Below are 19,432 nucleotides of genomic sequence, written 5' to 3'. Positions count from 1 at the left end.
AATCCTGCAGCCAGTTTGCTTTCCAACCCCTTGCCCAGAAGCCAATGCGCGGGCAAGCACAAATTAGCTCAAGCATCTCACTCCACTGCAGATGGCGGGGTTTCCACAGAGGCAGTGTGAACGTCTCAGCATTTAATGTTAGTGCTGGGCTTTGCTGGGCTTTGCTGGCTGCTCTCATTCTCAGGACAGCAGTCCAATCAGGGCCCTTGCTCCTGCTCCTCACACAGCAGGGAGGCCAGGCAGTTTCCACTCAGAACATCAGCGGCTGTTGAGGGGCAAGAACTTAGTTTTGAGTGAAGGGTCATTTGTTACTTCAGATACAAATGTCAAGAAACCATCTACATATCGGAGCAATAATATAGTAAGAGCTAATTAATTTTTAAAATAAAAAAAAACCATACAGTGACATTCTGTATCCACATCACAGATACTATCAAGACACCTTTTATCTCTGTTTCCTGTATCTCTGTAAGGGTGATTGAGAGTGGCTTAAGGCATCTGGGGCACAAAAGTCTACAGAGAAAGCCTTACTCAAGAATAACAGGAAGAATCTTGAATCAGACTTGCAGACCAGCTTCTGTTTTGCGTTGCCTAGCATCGGTGGCCTCTCTCATGAATTAATCCTGTGGATTAATTTTCGCTCGTCATCTGTCTGTACTCTGAATTATATTCCTGGCTAGACCATAGTGAACACTTATCAAACAGTTCTATATGGGAACCAGAGAAAAACCATGGCTGGCTGAGGGATCCCCTATTGAGCAGAGAGCATTCCCGGGCATAGTGCATTCTCTTCAATGGCCACTAGATGGCATTTCTTGTACGGCATTATGTGCACTGTGCTTCTGAGGCCTCCAAAATAAACAGCAAGCCAGCCAGCCACCACAGGATGCTTAGGAGAAAACAGCCACGGGAGTGTTTGTAAGTCTTGCTGTTCTCCATGTTGGTTAAGTTGTTGGGTCTCTTATCTTTGGGGGAACCCAATAAATGTTTCACATCTGTCATCCAAAGAGAATGGAATTGACTGAAGGGGTGAAGGGAACAGAATTGCAATTGTGTCCTGTTCTCGTGAGAGCCAAGGGCACACTGCCGCACTTACCGCATCCTGGAAGCCGAAGAGGACCACCTGCACCTGGTTGATGCCATGGCTGTCGAAGTCCAGCTCCAGTTTCAGCTTTGACAGTGTAGTGGCTATGATTTTTCGGTCAGTGGACCTCACAAACTCTCGGAGGCTCACGATGAGGGTTGTGATGTGTTCCCATTTGAGTTTAGGCTCTTCAGCACCCTGAAAAAGAAACCCATAAGGCCTCAACTACTCTGGGCAGAACACGTCAGCCAGAGCTTCCCATTCTCATCGTCTTCTCTCGGAAGATCGGAGCCCCGAAAAGGCCCCCTGCTAACGAAAAGGGGGCATGTTTTGATCCCTGTGGCTCCTGTCGGTAGCCATCACTGCTGCCAGAACTAACCAGCCTTAGGAGGAACCTCCCTTAGCCTTCACAGTGCTCGGCAGCCAGGACACAGTCGGCTAGGCAATGCTTTGCCCAAACGGAGCTAAGCCGAGGCAGGACGACTCTTGTTCTCAGAAACGTTAATTGGACACGGGAGTGAGAGACGGGCTCTGAGCCGGAGAATCTTGGTCTCCAAGTCTGCCCACAGAAAGGTCATAAAAGAGGGTGTCCAGTGCACCCAAGGGAGTAGACGCGGGGAGCTGAGAATGACAATGGGCAGGGAAAGAGATGCACATCACAAGGCCAGCAGCAGCCAAGGAGGAGGAAAGATGGAGCCATTGGAGCTTTAATGGCCAAGGTTCCTCTCTGCCAGGCTCAGCCCAGTACCAAGGGGCTACTTCTCTCATGGCTGTGTGTGACTATCACAGCATGTCCTTCGTCCTTCCCCTTCCTTTAAAGTCAGCTCCTCGTCATAAAACGGTCCAGTCTCAGACACCCCATTGGAGCCATTCCTTAATAACCACTGAGTGGTCAGTTATAAAAGATAATTTTTATACATTTAAATAGATCTCTCCTTCAAAGTAATTTTGTTTGTTTGTTTGTTTGTTTGTTTATTTATTTATTTATTTATTTATTTATTTATTTATTTATTTATTCTTACTTTGAGCTCAGCACACTGCTTCTGTAAAGAAAGCCTAATCTGGGGCTGGAGAAATGGCTGAGAGGTTAAGGGCACTGGCTGCTCTTCCAGAGGTCCTGAGTTCAACTCCCAGCAACCACATGGCGGCTCGAAATCATCTATAATGAGATCTGGTGCCCTCTATTGGCAGCATGTTATTCTGCAAGGCAGAATACTGTCTATGTAATAAATAAACAAATCTTTAAAAAAAAAAGCCTAATTTAAAGATGTTATTGATCCTCATTTAACTTCAAGAGCCAACAGAATTTTTATTAAGCTCATTACTACTTCATATTGCATTTTCTTACTATATTATTAAAATTAAGTTTCCCCACTGGGCCAATAAAATTCCAATTATCAGAATAACCATCAAAAAATTTTCAGAAGCACCATTGACTGACTTCTTTGTCTACATAAATTCTTGATTTGGGAGCTTGGTTCCATGTTTCAGTTCTCATGAGAAAAGTCTAAATTGAAAAGCCTAAAGGCTGTCATTAAAGAAACATTTTAAAATTACACTGAGAACAATTATACACTTTGTTTTTTTCTCACCACAAACTAAATGACAGCCAGAGGGAAGATTCACAGGCAACTTCATAACACCAGGAAGATATCAGGAAGAAAAGAAAACCGAGTTATTCAGACACTGGGAGCTCGGCTCCGTGAAAAACCAGCCACTGTTCTGCCAATGGCATGGACAGCGAGCATTTATTTTTGACACCAGGTTTGCTTTAAAATAGAAAACAAAACAAGACCATGTTGCTTCTGGTTTTTGGACGCGTGCATGCTGCTGTCCTATGAAAGAACGCGCTCTGCTCTGGAAAATGCTTCCTGTCCAGATGACTCTATTCACTTGCTCAGCCGTTCTCTCTGTGCTAACGCCAGCCCCTCTGTGTGAACTCAGAGCATGATCTTCCTTTGTGAGCAGGGCAAATGTGGCTCAGAACAACGGGAGAATTTGACAATGAGCTTTTCCCAAGCATTCACAGCTTTCCTGCAAAAGTCCTCCCCAGTCCTGTGTGTGTGTGTGTATGTGTGTGTGTGTGTGTGTGTGTGTGTGAGTGTGAGAGAGAGAGAGAGAGAGAGAGAGAGAGAGAGAGAGAGAGAGAGAGAGAGAGGTAGATATGCATACATGTGAAGAACCACGGGTCAATATTGGGTATTCACCTCTATCCCTCTCTGCCTTATTACAAGACAAGGTGTTTCACTCAACTGAGAGCCCGCTCCTTCTGCCAGGCTAGCTAACCGCAACCCAGGATCCTCCATCTCCGCTCAGAAATGCTGGGTTACAGGCATGTCTAGAAAAGGTGTCTGCTAAAAGGACAACCCTGTAGGACTGGCATCCTGAGGACTGAATGAGCACACACATGGATAATGGCCAGAGGAACTGTGGGGGCATGATTATGATACATCTAACAATCAGCTACCAGTTTCTTCTTTTTTTTTCCTACTAGAATGTCAGCTTCAGTGAGATACCGAGCTATATTTTGTTGGTTGTTCTATCCCCTGCACTTGGGACAAAGCTGGCATTTGGCAGTGTTTGCTGAGTGACTGAATGAACTGGAAGGCGTGTACACACTCCCTCCATCCAACCTTGGCTTTCCCTAACTCATTCTGTCCGGTTCTTGAATGACTCCGATGGGCACACCCAGCATCCATGAACACTACCCCATCCCCCTACCTAGAGGCCTGACTGCCTCTCATGCCAGAGCACCCACTCCCTGGGCCTCTAGGTCACTGCTTGAGACAGCTTTCCACTAGGGCCACCAGAGGTTTCTCTCAGAAGGGACAGATGGTGTCACTTAAGCTCTTTCTGCAGCCAGAGTCTTTCTTGGCACACACAGTTCTTCTTATGGGATCCAAAAGGTGGATACTGGGGAATTTCTATGGTGACACAATGTTGAAGCTCAGGGAACAGCACAGATGCCCCGTGGGGCTCTCAAGATACAGCTGGAGCTGAACAGTAAGAAAGAGGCAAGGAAGAGAGCCTGGCTCCACATCTGTCCTGATGAAAGACAATAACAGGCCAGCTGTTGGACAGAGAGCCATTAATAGCCTGGTCCACTCCTCTACCATCTTTGTAGCCATTTTCCCAGGACCAAAGGAGGAAAGAAGCTATGGGCAGTCCACACTGACCATGGCCATGAGCAGTTCATGCAGGTGGTTGGGTCCCTGGTGTCCACAGGACTAATGGAGGACAAGAGGCATCATGTTGAGGATTTATGGTCTATGGGATGAAAGCTTGTATTCACAAGAGGTCTGAGCTGTAGCCTGCTGTGCTAGAGCCGTGGGAATCCCATTTTCTCTGGTGTATCTATGGAGAGGAAAAGTTTCCTTGTATCTGTAAACAGACCTAATACTTTCTTGGGAAAGTAGTGGAACTGTGAACCCTACCCTGACATATACGAAAGGCCTAACTCCTTGGGTAAATGTTTGGGAGAGGACCTTTAAAGGGATAACTAAGGTTAAGTCAGGTCATAAGGATGGAGCTCTAATCCACTGGGACTGAGGTCTTCATAAAGTGGAAGAGACACTGGGGTGCCCACACAGAGAGAGAAGGGCATCTTGAGATACAGCCACATAGAGGAGAGTCCTCAGAAGACAGTCAATATGCCCACTTCCTGATTTTGGACTCTAAGCCTCTGGAACTGTGAGAAAGCAAATTTCTGCTGTGTAAGACACCTAGTTTGTAGCATTCTGTTATGGCAGTCCTAGCAAGCTAACGTAACAGGGAAAATAGTTATTTAGTTATTTTGTGCGCAGGCATGATAACATACTACACAGTTGCTCGTTGCTGCCAGTCCCTCCCTGTGGACTGTAATGACCTCATACGCCAGGGTCCTGTTAGACCCACTGATGCTTCCAGTGATCAGAGGAGCAGCTATTCCACGTGGCTATTCCACGTGGCCTAACCCTTGTGTGTTGACTGAACGAACAAAGGAATGAACAGCAAAAGCGCTGTGGAGGGGCCAGGTGGAGGTTTTTAACGTGAGAATCTGCCTGTGCCGTCCAGGTAGTGTATACACACATGGCCACTAAGTTATGCACACTAACGTGGACTCAAACAGAGCACACACATGACTGCTGAGGGTCCATTAGTCTCAACATTGGATTATTTCAAGCAGGGCTGTGAATACATTAATACCACCAGTTCTTCTGTTAAAACACAAGAACAGGAAGGAAGCAAGAGAGGAAGGGGTACGGGAGGAGGGGGGGGGAAGGGTGGAAAATAAGGAAGGAGGAAAGGACTGAAGGGGGATAGGAAGGAAGGGGGGAGGACCAAGGGAGGATGGATGGAGGAAGGAGGGGAGGACCGAGGGAGGATGGATGGAGGAAGGAAGGAGGGAGGGAGGGATTGGAAACAAAGAGCAGCAAGCAAGAAAAAGAGTAAATAAGCAATAACACTGCTTTCAACATACAATAATATTCACAAAGAGTTTCTACACTTAAGGTTTCTTCTTTGTTTATCCAAGAAGAGGGCTTTTATTATTATTTTTTAAACAAAGTCTCCCTGTGTATCCCAGGGTGGCGTAGAAGGCACCATTCTCCTGCCTCAGTCTCCCAGGGGCTAGGACACCCAGCATGCAGGTGTGTCTTCTGATTCAGGGTCCTACAGTGACCTCACACTTCAGAGCATCTGCCACAAGCCCATGTCGGAAAGACACGGGAAACATGTAGGGTCTGGCCAGAGAACAGTGGAATGTCCCTGTAGCCCCACCTAACCAGGAGATAGACAGGGATAGCCTGAGCCTAACCTGGGCAACACAGTGGACGTCTATCGTCAAAAGAAAAATAAATCAAATTACATTACAAATAAACTGCCAATCTCCAGGAAGAGAAGTGCCCACCACGTTTTACCTGGGCCAGCGATTCCATCAGGTTCCGCACGACCTTGTCCTGGTCTTCCGTCAAGATCCTGTGGAGGGTGGCCCGCCTTTCACTATCCTTTCTCAGCATAAAGAAGCCAGAGTCTTTCTCCTCGGGGGAAGGAGGCGCACTGTGGTCTTCAAAGTTTTCATCTGGAATGCTGTAATAACGGTGCCGCATAAGCCAGGGTTTCCTTCCTTAAGCCACACACTTCCCAGGGTATTTCAACACGAAGAAGTCAGCTCCTTACCCCAGAAAGAGTGTCCGTATCCCTTTCCCATCCTTCTCCCCGCAGGACTTGGCTCTGGCTTTGAACGAGAAGGGGTCCACCTTCAGCTCCATGTCAGGAGAGACTGAGCCATACTCGCTGCTGCTGCTGGTGTCTTCCACCAGGACAGGGACCGGCAGGGAGATACTTCTGAGATATTCTGTGATGGGAGAAGAGACAGAAGGCAGCAAGCACATTAAAAACACCACACAGGCTAGCAGATCGGCGAAAGAGACCATTATGGGAGTGAGCAGACAAATCAAGCCATATAGGAAACTGGTCATGTGATCACGGTCCCTGCCTTGCTCTGTACAACACAGTTGAGTGGAAAGGGCCTCTTGAACCCTGAGAGGAATGTCTCCCGGGGCAGGAAAACCAGGCGGCAGGCTCAGCGGGTCCTGGGCTCTAATCTATTTTAATCGACGACTTACACTGATATTTCCAGGTCTCAGTTCCCACATCTAGAAACACGATGAGATGTACGACTTTAAGCTCTATCTTCACAAGTGTGTGGGTTCACCTTAGCATCTGCGGCTGCCTTGGAAGTGGGAAGGAATGGGATGCTAAGAGGCTGTTGCAACAGGTTCCAAACCTGCTTTACCTCAGACAGTTATGCTGACAGCCACATGCCATGGCAACCCGAGGATGCATATGAAAAAGCATTTGTTGCTAAGAGAATTTCGGAAACCAAGGGATCAACTGACCTCTAAGGTCATTCCTAGTTGCCAGACCCTAAGTCCATGGCAAACACGGGCTTCTGCTTTATTTTGATGGCGACCAAGAAAGCATAACAGGCGCTCCCGACATTCTCTCCACACTGGTTTTAAAGACAGAATTTTTTTTTTTTTTTGCCAGAAACATCTTTACTGTCTCAACACTACAAACATCTCTTACTAAAAAAGGCAAGTGGAAAGTCATAGAAAAAGAATCCGTGGTTGCTTGGAAACCGCTTTTTACTTAATTTCTCTTAAGCTGGGCTGAGCTGAGATCACCCAAGTCTCAAAGACAGTAGCTGATCAGTCAGCAGGGGCCCCCTCCCACCGTTCACCGCTGTGCACGTCAGCAATCATCAGAGGGGCGCTGGCCTCGGACCAGCACATGTCTGTGATCACTCACTCTTCTCTCTGGTAACTGTCCTAGTTCCTTTCCGTTGTTAGGGGGGAAATTCCTGGCAAACCCAACATAGGTGAGAGAGGGCTCATCTTAATCCAGAATTCGAGGTTAAAAGTCATCACTTCCGGGAAGCCAAGGCTGTCCAGGACCCAAACCCAGGGAATGATGTTCACAATGAGTGGGTCTTTACACCTTAATTATCCTAAGCAAAATAGTCTCCTGCAGACATCCCCAGTGGCCAACTGATCTAGGCAATCCCTCACTAGGATTCTCTTCACAGGAGGTTCTAGGATGTGTTGAGTTGACAATTAAATCAACCAATATCGGGCCTTTCATTATGCCTTCAGCTTCTCTGGGTACTTTTAGATTTTGGATTTCAATGTACGTACGTGTGTGTGTGAGTAAATGTTACATGTTGTACATATAACTGAAAGAAAATACATGAAACATTGCCTTAATATTAATGGTAGTTCTTTCTAGAAGATATGATCCAAGCAGGGTGAAACGTTTTCCAAATTTTCTACGATAAACAAGAATCTTGTATGTGCATGCAGATGCATGTGTGTTTGTAGATATGTATACATGTGTTTATGATATGTGTAGGGCCCAAAGGATAAAATCCAGAATTGTTTGTCAAGTAATGTTTACAGACCACACACAGAGACACACACACACACACACATACACACACTTTGTTTTTGAAGCGCAGGGTCTCTCACTGGCCTGGAACTCACCCTGTAGACCAAGCTGGCTGTCCACTGAGCTCCATGGATCCCCCTGTCCCTTGCCTCTCCAGTGTTAGGTTCATAAGCATGCACTGCTATGCCTGACTTTTTTTTTTTTTTTAATGTGAGTCTTGGGGACCAAACGCAGGTAGCCTAGCACTATACTATACTGACTGAGCTGTCTCTTCAGTCCATGTCATGGTTGGCTTCAGCTGTCAACTTGACACAAACCTAAGGTGACCTGACAAGAGGGAACCTTGGTTGAAGAATGACCTGAATCAGATTGGCCTACAGAGAAACCCTGTGTTGAAAAAAAAACAAACAACAGAACAAAACACAAAACAACAACAAAAAAAATCAGAAGAAGAAGAAGAAGAAGAAGAAGAAGAAGAAGAAGAAGAAGAAGAAGAAGAAGAAGAAAGAAAGAAAGAAAGAAGAAAGAAGAAAGAAAAAAGGAAGGGAACTGAACAAGCCAGTGAGCATCACTGCTCTATGGCCTCTGCTTCAGCTCCTGCCTTGGCTTCCCTCTGGGATGGACCGTCACTAGTAAGCCAAATAAACTTTTCCCGCAGTTGGTTCTGGTGTTTACCACAGTAAAAGAAAGCAAACTAGAGCAGCCTGTGGATTTTTTTTTTCGGTCAGGAAAATGTTATGGAAATGTTTTCCACAAGCAGATATTCAACAGGCAGCAAAAGGGCATTGGTAAGAACTTGAATTAGCTAGGTCCTGGGGGCACATACTATAATCTCAGCACTTGGGATACTGAGGCAGGAGGATGCCGAGTCCTGGCCAGCCCAGGCAGGTGTAAGTTCATAAATCAGTTAGACTCCATTCTTCCCCAATAAAGAAGGAACCAGCACTGTGATCACTTGTATTTCACAAGAGAACTGCTGTTCTTGGTAATGGACAGATCAATACTATTTGTCCTACCAGGTAAAGCATTCCAATCCTGTGTTTCTGTAAATGTACTTTGTGTGACGTGCATGCGTGTGTATCTACAGAGGGAGCAAGGCCTTAAGTGAACCAGCTTTTTATCTCTGTGGTCTCATCATGTAGTTTGAGTAGCCAGTAATGAGAAAGCCTGTGTCCTGTGAGCTTTAAAGTTGCTATGGATAATGAGTGCCTAAAAGGAGGCCTAATGGGTTAAAGGTGTACTTTTTATATTATTATTATAATATTTATTTATTTATTTATTTATTTATTTATTTATTGGTTTTTCGAGACAGGGTTTCTTTGTAGCTTTGGAGACTATCCTGAAACTAGCTAGCTCTTGTAGACCAGGCTGGGCTTGAACTCACAGAGATCTGCCTGACTCTGCCTCTTGAGTGCTAGGATTGAAGGCCTGTGCCACCACCCGCCCAGCAAAAGTGTACATGTTTAAGGGTGGAACCCTGATGTGGGAGTCTTCTGTTTTGTGTTGATTTCATTGGTTAATAAAGAAACTGCCTTGGCCCTTTAATAGGACAGAAAATTTGGTAGGTGGAGTAGACAGACAGAATGCTGGGAGAAAGAAGCCGAGTCAGTCAGTCACCATGATTTTCCCACCTGACACAGACGCAGGTTAAGATCTTTCCTGGTAAGCCACACCTCGTTGGGCTACACAGAATATTAAAAATGGGTTAATCGAGATGTGAATATTACCCAATAAGAGTCTGGAACTAATGGGCCAGGCAGTGTTCAAAAGAATACAGTTTCCGTGTAATTATTTTGGGTAAAGCTAGCCGTGCAGAGCTGGGCGGAACGCAGCCCACCGCAGCTCCTACAACAGAACCCAGGGTTGGCAATCATTTTAGGATGGAAAGGACCCCAAACACAGTCCTGGTTCATTCTTAGACAGATGGGCAATCAGTCAATCTGTGACCCCGGTCCTACACTGCTTCTCTTGCTAAGCCCAGCCTCATTCTAGACTGTTTGCGGGCTAGCCAACCGAACCTACAGAAGGGGATGTTAAGATGAGAAATCAGAACACCCCCGCGGTATCTGTCCTCCAGCATTGGAAAGATGTACACACTACTCACGTACTGACGATAAAGAATACAAGCTGGAGGGGACATTCTCGTTAGGAGACAAAGGCTGTTATTCGAGCACTCAATCTGCAAAATGAACAGGGCAATCGGCTACGGGTCTGAGGTTCAGAAGAAGTTTTGGGGTCAGAGGTGTGACCCTCATCACCCACAGTTTAAGAAGGGGTTTAAAGCAAGGGACGACATAATTTAGGGAAGGGTGAGAGAACACAAAGCAGGTTTCACAAAGCTAGTATTTTATAGAAAGGGGAGAGGACACGGCCAGAAGACGGGAGGACAGGCGGGTGAGGCCTCAGAGGTCTGCACAGGGCATGGCTGGACAAGAAGGAACAGCCTTTAGGGCAAGGAACCCCAAGAAATGGAGAAAACAGAGATCATTCTTGTTGGATTTGCCTCCAGGGGTCTCACTGGCAATTTTAGTCAAATCAGGTTCAGAGGTCAAGTGGACAGGCAAATCCTGGACTACAAGGAATAGAAAGCAGAGATCTGGAAACATGAAACTTCATGACATAAATCTGTGATGGTACGGGGGAGAAGAAAAGTGATGGACCAGGCAAGGGGGTGTCAGAGGGAGATCACATCACGATAGACACCACCCACCGGGGTGAGCAGACAGGGAGGCTGAGAGTAAAGGATCCACCCAGGGAATGGGCCTTTGAAGGATGCTTCTCTCCCTAGGGCTGGGAAGTGGGATGGAAAGGGTACTGGGGCATACCCATTTACATGCTTATAAGGGAATCTAGTCTAGATTGTTTGGCTTCCTCTCTCATGTTCTGGAGCTCTGCAGATCTGAGAGAAAGAACTAGGCTTCCATAGGAACAAGACGACAGGCCCTTAACAACATGGAGGCCTGGGTCTGGACTCAGATATGGATATACAGGCTTCTCAGACTGTGAGAAAGGACGGGAGCCGGGAAGGGTTTCCAGTCATGGAGAGCCTTACCGTCAATGCTCTGCCGAGTCCCACGTAGCCCGTGGCTGTGGGGAGCTGGCTGTGGAAATCTGAAGAGGCTGGTGAGCCTCGCCACAGACTGGTCACCTCAGAGGTGTGTCTCTAGAGAACGGTCTGCCTCACTAAATTTTAGGGGCCAATGGAAAAATCCTCGAAAAGACAGTTTTACCAGAATCTGGTCAGGGATAGGTTGGGGAAGGGACAAGTGGCCCATCTGTGGATGGGACCCAGATTGCTGAGAATTTCCATCTTAGGGAGTAAGGGCCATTAATATAGAGAAACGAGGTGTGTTCCCATTTGAGGAAAGCGGGAATTTGCTGACTACAATTTCTATGAGGAAATTCTCTGAGGAAGAGGGAGCTGCTCTTCAGGAGCACCAGGGACCGTCCGGGCTCTTCTCCTCCAAGACCATGTAGAGACAAAGGCCCCTCCAACACAAAGCCTCCTACCCAGTCAGCCTGGCTGTCTCCAGATTCCCAAATACTTCAGCTGCTTTAAGAGTCACAGAGCTCCTTCCAGAGAACAGGAGTCCAGGCTACACTTCCAGACCGTGGGAAAGGCCAGGTATCTAAATGTTGGCAAGCACCCGGTTAATCCCAGCAGAAGGAGCTCAGTCTGAGTCACTTCTACGAAATGAGCATCCACCTTAACTCTCCTTGTGCTACGTGGATAGCGTTATTGAACCCATGCTATTAAGCAAGCCATCCCCCCACTCAGCTATGAGAGCGATGAATGGCGTCACCGTCCAGCACAGTAGCCGGAAGCCTCAGATGGTGATTTACATTAACTCTTAAATGCCTCAGTCATAGGCACCGTGTATGAATGTGGGACAAACATAAAGGTCCAGTAGCTGATGTCCTGGACAGTGAAGACGGCACATGTCTGTTACTACAAAGTTATGGATCTGCTGCTGGTTGGTGACACCATCCCAGTCAGATCAGGCTCCCTTCCTGGTTTCCTATCCTCTTTTGCTACTTCTTTAGTATTTCTTAAAGAGCACCAGGGAATAAGAGCCTGAATCCTATGGCCAGCTTTCTCCCTTTTGTGAGTATGCTAACCACCAGCAGTGCTGGGTCACCACAGTTCTGAGGACAGATGCTTCCTGGAAGGGGAGTGTCTATGTTCTAGACAGAAACAGGTAGATGGTCTCTCAAATACACTGAGGAAAGAGGTGTCCAGAAACCCAGGTCATGGTCACGGGTTTATTGACAGGAGGTATAAAGGTCACAGGAACTCCAGGGGACAATGAGATGCTACTCTCAGTCCCGATTTGGCTTAGCACATGTACCTTGCTTACTAAGGAGGAGAGGGAAGTATTTGTGAATCTTGACATCTGTGCAGCTGAGAGCCTCAACAGTCTCCTTGGGGACTTAGGGGAGCCCCTTCCTTTGAGGTCACCACCTTGTTTGGGTAAAGGGGATAGATAATCCCTGGAAAGGGGAGCTCAGAGAATTCGGAAGGTCTGAGGGGGTTCTAACGGGACAATCAGGAGGGCTCTGAGGGAAAGAGCAGGGGGCCTACAGGCTGTGGTCCCCCATTCTCCACAAGCCACTGGGGGGCAGGGTGGGGCTGAGCACAGGAGGCCTGAGCCAGCTAAGGGGAGCAGCAGGAGGAACAGTCACAGCTGTCTTGTCACACGCGGTCCCATTTCATTCTCACAATCCCAGGAGCAGGGGTCTCCTTGCCTCCACTGGAGGGTAAGTCATGTTCCAGGCCACTCTATCAACAAAGTAACCCAGCCCTGACCCCAACACTTATTCACTGACTCTCTGAAAATCTTAAGGATTTATACTATCTTAACTAGCGTTAAGACTATAAAGCTAGGGCAGAGTCTGAATTCCTGCAGAATTACCCTGAATGCAGAGGGAGAGTCACAGCTGACCAGCAGAGAGCGCCTTACGTCTCCACACTAGTCCGAGGTGCATGCTCACTGAGAAGACTGTGGGTAGCAACACAACTCATTAAGCGAGCACCGTGAAGCTCAGGGATGCTAATGCGTATGTGATGGGAATGTTTCCTGAGAATGGAAACCATGCCACGTGGGAAGGGACCAAACAAAGCCAGACTGAGTGGCCGGGCACAGCTCCAAGGCTCTTCCAGAACATCATCTTAGTCTCAGAATCAAATCTGGGAAGTAGGTGTCATTATCAGCACAGGGTGACAAGCTAAAACAAGTAAGCTTTTGCATGTCACATATGAAAAAACAATAAACAAACAGCAACAAAAACCCCCTGACTTCTGTGCAAAGCAGGCTGCTCAGAAAGCCAAGCAGCGCTGCAGGGTCTACCTTGTGAAAAATGCAGGGGCAGCTTTCTATGTCCCAGGATGCCTGCGGAGAAAGGAGGTATAAGCCTGTCTCTCTGCATCTGAGAGCCAACCCCCAGCTCAGAACTGCAGAAGGAAACTGGAGTGACCGCGTTGGGGAAAGCCTAACGAATGGGCCTCTGCTCTAGGCTTTGAGGCACCTGAACAAGCTGCAAAGACCCACCGGTGCCAACCCCTCCCCCAACACACAGCAGACAACGGAAGCCACCTGAACTTCCATCAACCATTCACCCGCAGCCCCTTTCTTTGGTATTCTCTGAAATGCTTTAGCTGACTTGAGGGCAAACTCGGCTTCTTGGTTATGATTTGCAAAAGAGGACCCAAGGAACCAAAACCATAGCTCTTGCCTCCCCCCCCCCCCCCCCCGAGTCCATGTCTGTCCTAAGATGCCAGATGAAGGTGTATGGTATTGACATTTCCCAAGAAGCCACAAGCAGCCAACTGAAAAGAAGATACAGCCTTCACCCCAACAGATGACTTCACAAACGGTCACTGCCCTGCACTCAGGGGAATAGTGCAGGCTGACAGCTGTACAAATCCTTGGTGTTCAGAAGCCTCCCAAGCAAGCCAAGGGCGGGGGAGGCCGCCGAGAAAGTATGGAGTGTATCGCAGTTTGCCAGATCTCAGCCTGGTGGGCAATGGTATGGAGCCAACTCACCATTCGATCCAGTCGAGAGAGCTGCGGAGAAAAAAAAAAAAAAGAGAGAGAACAGCATAAATAAACACACATAGCTTTATTGTTAAATTGGGACGTCAACAACGACAACAACTACAACAGAAAAACCCCAAATGCTTGAAATGGGATCAACGTCTTTTCCAAACATCCATCTGTCTGTCCTTATCCCGTATAAACATCCACATGCCAAGGACAAATGGTTCCTTTACCTCATTTCCCTTTCTGAAACAAATGATGTAATTACTGACGAAATTCACTTATAACTTATACTTAGGTTTTAATTATCAGTGGCAACCAGCCTACCTATCTTCCTTCTTTCATCCTTTCTTTCCTTCCACTTTTGGTAATTATCCAGAAATATATTCTCTGAGAAGTAGCAGGTATTTTCTACTGCCTGCAATTAAAAGGTTACACTGCCCAGATGTCTGGAAATTTAAGAGGTTTGTGATAGCCTGTAGCCCATTAGCGGCGACATGGAGTTTCAACTCCGAAGGACTCAGTTTACCTCTTTCACACTGTGAAATTCCCAGCGCTAGAATGTGCTAGAGGCTGGTACAGTAACTATAACCTATGTGATGGAAGAAGACCATTATGCACGAGGTCCCAGCATTTGTGAAATTCATAGTAACATGACTTCCTGGTACAGAACCGAATGACCAAGAACAATATGCTGTTTATCGCAATTTCCAGTGATTCTGAGCACAGATGTTTACGTATGGAGCCACTTTCCCTTTTAAAAGCTTAAGATTTAGAGCCTGACCTGCACCCTCGTGTAACAACATACCTGAAAGCTTGGGTTGCGTCTTTTTCTTTTTGCTGGAAACTTTTAAGAACTCGTCAACAAGCAAGTCATTAGCACAGGCTCTCTTGTCAGGGTCTGGTTCAAAACACTTCAGGATGAATGCCTTGGCCTCGGCAGACATGGACTCTGGGATCTCTGGGTGGACCTTGAACATCCCCACCTGAAGCAGATTCAAGAGCAGAATGGGTCTCCTGAGCATTGATCCTCTCTCTCTCTCTCTCTCTCTCTCTCTCTCTCTCTCTCTCTCTCTCTCTCTCTCTCCCCCCCTCTTTCGCTCTCCCTCCCCCCCCCCCGGCTCCTTCTCCCTCCCCAATCCCCTTTTTCTTTCTCTCCTTTCTGTGGCCCCAGGAATTAAACATGTCCCGACACTGAGCCCTGAGCCGTATCCCCAACCTGCCTGTGTTTTATCTCCAGGTGACTTGGAATGCACTTCCTGTAGATTACAGACAGCTTACAGAATGCTTTCCTAATGTTTCGAAGGATGTAGGAAGAGTAACTAGCTGAAGACATTCACATTACAAACTATGAAGACATTCCTTCAAAGACTGAGAACTAACTCATTAGCACACCCTGCACTTAAAAAAGATATTTGTGATCACTGAGTTGTTCAGAATAGCAGTATGCCAGATATTGTGAGGCTGGAGTTTTTCCATTTGCACATCTTACTGAATCCTCTCAACAACTTGGCGAATTAAATATTGTCTATTTTATCCCAATGAGGAAAATAAGGCTTCAGTGACAGGAGGTTGCATCTTGATTTGTTTTGCTTAAAGCCCACGTTCTTTCCTCTATTGCATAACTTGTATTTCCCCATCTCAAATCACCAGAATTAAGAAATATTTAAAAGCACTTTGAAATTAAAACATATTTCATATTACAGTTAAGAATCTACTTCCTACCATTAGTATTTAAAAAAAAAACTTAAAGGAGCAAGTGAGGCAGCTCATTTAAAAGTGCTTGTCAAGCAAGCCTGAGCACCTGAGTTTTGATCCCTGGAACTCAAGGTGGAAAGAAAGAAGTTGTCCCTTGGCTTTTACATGTATGGGTCAGTGCCTAAAGACACCCACATACTCATACTCTCTTACACACATGCAAAAAATAAATATAATGATCTTTTCATGTAGTTTTGATGTATATAAATGTATTCTTATAAATAATAATATATTTGTAATAGCCATATAGCCTTTACTCTATATTAAAAATAATTCTAGGTGCTTTGCATAGATTAGCTCTCATATTGCTCCAAAAATTCCTGTGAGAGATCATCTTATTCTCTCCATTCTGTATCTACTGAGGATAAGGAGGTCAGATAACTTGTCCAATGTTCCAAATACCTTGAGCATGTTGAAGCCTGTATCAGAATAGGGCCAGTCAATGTCAGCGGCTAGATGAGCCAGCCTGAGACAGTGGAGCTTCCCATGAACATGCAAGGCTGCCTTTCAGCGATGGAGGTGTGCTAAACTGTCACATACTAACCACTGCAGTATGGGTCATGAAGCGGCATTTCTTCCCAGCATTCTAGAGAAGTCTAGAGAATGGCCAGAGACCAGCCAGGAGAAGAAAAAAAAAAAAAACACTCTTGCCTCTCATTGCTCTTGCAGGTTTGATCTGTATTCTGGATTTTTGATTTTTGTTTTGTTGTTTTCTTCAGTGCCAAGGGTAGAGCTTAGAGCGAGGGATAGAGCTCTGAGCCTCCCACATATATTCTTCATGTTCATATCAACTGTGTTCTAGCAGCTTTTCAACAAGCTTAAAGTAGATCACATTATGTACAAACGTGGAAGGTATGTAAGAAACAAGGGACCCTTGCAAGAAGCCACACGCAGATGGAGTCAGGGCTGAGCTGTGGCGGGCAACAGGCTGAGGATAACAGATGTTCAGAAGTCTCTGCTACAGAGCAGGCATAGAATGTGGCTTCCTGGGAAACAGGCAGCCTGGCTGGGGAAGATCATGGGGTCTCAGGCACGGCACTGCCTTACCCAGACCTCAGATTTCCAAATCTGAGGCCCGTTTCTTTATCACTGCCCTCTACACTGGGGTGGAGTGTGTTCTCACTTGCTACAATTAACTCATTGCTAAACACACTAAAAGAATAGACATGAAAATAAGGTTGATTTACTTAAGGTGGTAATTATACCCTTTATAAAAATGGATTCTTTAAACACCTGTGGTAGATAAATAAGGAAAATAATGAGATGTGATTTCTAAATAGATTTAAATATTGTTTTGAGAATTTATGTATGTGTGCGTGCACGAACATCTGTGTGCATGCGTATGTATGTATGTTTTGATGTGCTATGGATTGAACCCAGGGGTGCTAGGCAAGTGCTCTCCCACCGTGACAGATCCCCGGCCCCAAAATGTCCTTACATTTTTCCTACGTGGAAAATATCCACACTATTTCCTACAGAGTTTTGAGTCCTGGAGCATTTATGCTGTGCTGTAAAAGGTTACACCGAGTCACAACTGAGAACTGAGAAAGCCAAGGCCGAGGCACAGGAGTGGACGGCTGAGTGGGGAGAGCCGGGCTCCCTGCACTGACTGGATTGTACCATGTGTTTCCCTAGCTTTCCTTCCTAACACACTCTGACATTCGTACACACACAAAACATCCATACAGATCTCTTATCTGTGATATGTGACCTTGAACATGGCTGCTTGCGGCTCTCCTAGTTCGTAAAACGGCGGCTTTCCAGTGGCCATTTCGATGATTGTGCAGCCCAAAGACCAAATGTCCGCGGCTTTCCCATAGCCCCGAGGTCCTTTATCGATTATTTCTGGTGCCATATACTGCAGGGTACCTGGAAATAATGTAAACACATTTCCACTGTAGAAAGGGAAAAACTGATACTTAATAACCATTTCACTTTTTCTACCTAAACAGGACAGTTCCAAAAATACCGTCCAGGTCTTGATGTCTCATCTTTCTTTGCGATCCAGTTTTCTCTGCAGTCAAGGAAAAGTAAGAAATGGAAGTGTTTATAATGGATTTTGTCAGTGAAACCAATGGTTCACCAACAGCGTCTGGTTACGAGTGGGGTGTTCTCACTCTTAAAGTGGTATACGGCTGATATATCCCTCTAAGGGATGTCGCGGAGGCTTCTGACCATGGTTGCTTGTCCAGAACAATAGGGAACATAACACATGCTTCTACATTCGGTTCTTCCAATACATAAAGGCCCTCCTATGAACGTTTCCAGAGAGAATCTAGTTCACTCACTGATCTCTTTCAAGCTATAGCGCCCAGTTCTCAAACCCAGTGTCTGACTCACGTGTTTCCATCTAGAGATCACTATGGTGTGCGAAGGAGGCCAGGACAAGGACACGTCCCAGTCTCATCAAAGCTGAGAGCAGGAGGGTGGTTATTAGGAGCAGGAGAAAGTGCGTGTGTGAGAGCACCGGGCGCCGGTAGCTCAGTCAGCACTGTTATAATCCCGAGAAAAGAAGTTCCGGTTCCTATGCTATAAGAAGGTGATAGGGGGTAGCGATAATGTTAAATGTTAAAAAGACAAAACGAAGCTAGAAAGGGGACTCACGCTTTCACACAAATGCTTAGATGTTTGTGGAGGCCAATGTGCCACGTTAAGCAACGTATGCTTGTATTCAAACATCGCATGGCCTCGTTAATTGCACAATTCTTCATGTTTCAAGGCGGGGGGGGGGAGTCCATAAAGAGAGGGATATGGCTCAGGGGCACAGTGCTTACTTAGCACATATGTGAGCCCTAGCACAGACAAAAATAACTAGGAAAAAAGAGATCATTCTTATTTCTTAACTCATGGACAGCAGCAAGATTCTTAGAGCTATGATGAAAAATAATCCCTAAACTTCCGGAGTATGTGATTCTGTCTTTCAAATAGATGCAATACCTCCTGTGGCCCTAAGTGACAGATTTTAATACAGCGTTTCTTAACCTGTGGGTTGTGACCTTTCACAGGGGTCCCATATCAAATATCCCACATATCAGGTATTTACAATTCATAACAGTAGCAAAATTACAGCTATAAAGTAGCATCGAAAGTAATTTTCTGTTTGGGGTGGGGGTCACCACAACACGGGAACTGTATTAAAGAGTCGCAGCATTAGGAAGGTTGAGAACTGTTGCGTTTCAAACCCAGGACAAATGTCTGCGGTACCTTTCTAACACATCAACGTGGACTGGCCTCCTGGGTCTTCCGGTGTCACTCACCTGTTAACAGGTATCACTGGCACACCCAGCCTTCCAGTCTGAACTCTTCAGCCCAGGTGCTCTTCCTCATATATTTTGGTTACCTGCCCCTTTCTGTACCTTTAGCCTCCAGGCTGCTGTACCTGGTTCTCCTCTCTTCCTTCTCCTCTTCCTCTTCCCACGTGGCCTAGCTCAGCCTGGTTATGTCCATACTGGACTCTCCCAGATGTCCCTGCCTCTGCCAATGCCCTTCCTCTTTACCTACAATAAACGTTCTCCTCCACCATCTCTAGGAGCAGACATGTCTTTTCTTTTCCTTTTGACTTCTTTCTTTTCTTTTCTTTTCCTTCCCTCCCTCCCTCCCTCCCTCCCTCCTTCCTTCCCTTTTT

The 19,432-nt window shown here is 46.3% G+C and overlaps 1 protein-coding gene across 1 annotated transcript in view; it reads right to left on the bottom strand.

Moving 5' to 3' along the window:
• Map3k5 (mitogen-activated protein kinase kinase kinase 5) overlaps window positions 1-19,432 on the bottom strand; it is a 205,745-nt gene that overhangs the window by 16,922 nt on the left and 169,391 nt on the right. The window contains exons 19-24 of the mRNA XM_050159477.1: window positions 17,519-17,676; window positions 14,858-15,035; window positions 14,056-14,076; window positions 6,242-6,419; window positions 5,983-6,151; window positions 1,097-1,282 (exon numbers count right to left, since the gene is read on the bottom strand). Of these exons, the coding sequence (XP_050015434.1) occupies window positions 1,097-1,282; window positions 5,983-6,151; window positions 6,242-6,419; window positions 14,056-14,076; window positions 14,858-15,035; window positions 17,519-17,676 (890 nt within the window). The remainder of the gene's footprint in view (window positions 1-1,096; window positions 1,283-5,982; window positions 6,152-6,241; window positions 6,420-14,055; window positions 14,077-14,857; window positions 15,036-17,518; window positions 17,677-19,432) is intronic.

The sequence above is a fragment of the Alexandromys fortis genome, unplaced genomic scaffold (genome assembly GCF_014885135.2).
Source record: "Alexandromys fortis isolate MF-2015 unplaced genomic scaffold, M_Fortis_MF-2015_v1.1 scaffold_107, whole genome shotgun sequence".
Lineage (NCBI taxonomy): Eukaryota > Metazoa > Chordata > Mammalia > Rodentia > Cricetidae > Alexandromys > Alexandromys fortis.
The sequence above is the reverse complement of the archived record's forward strand: the minus strand, read 5'-3'. Positions and strand labels throughout refer to the sequence as shown.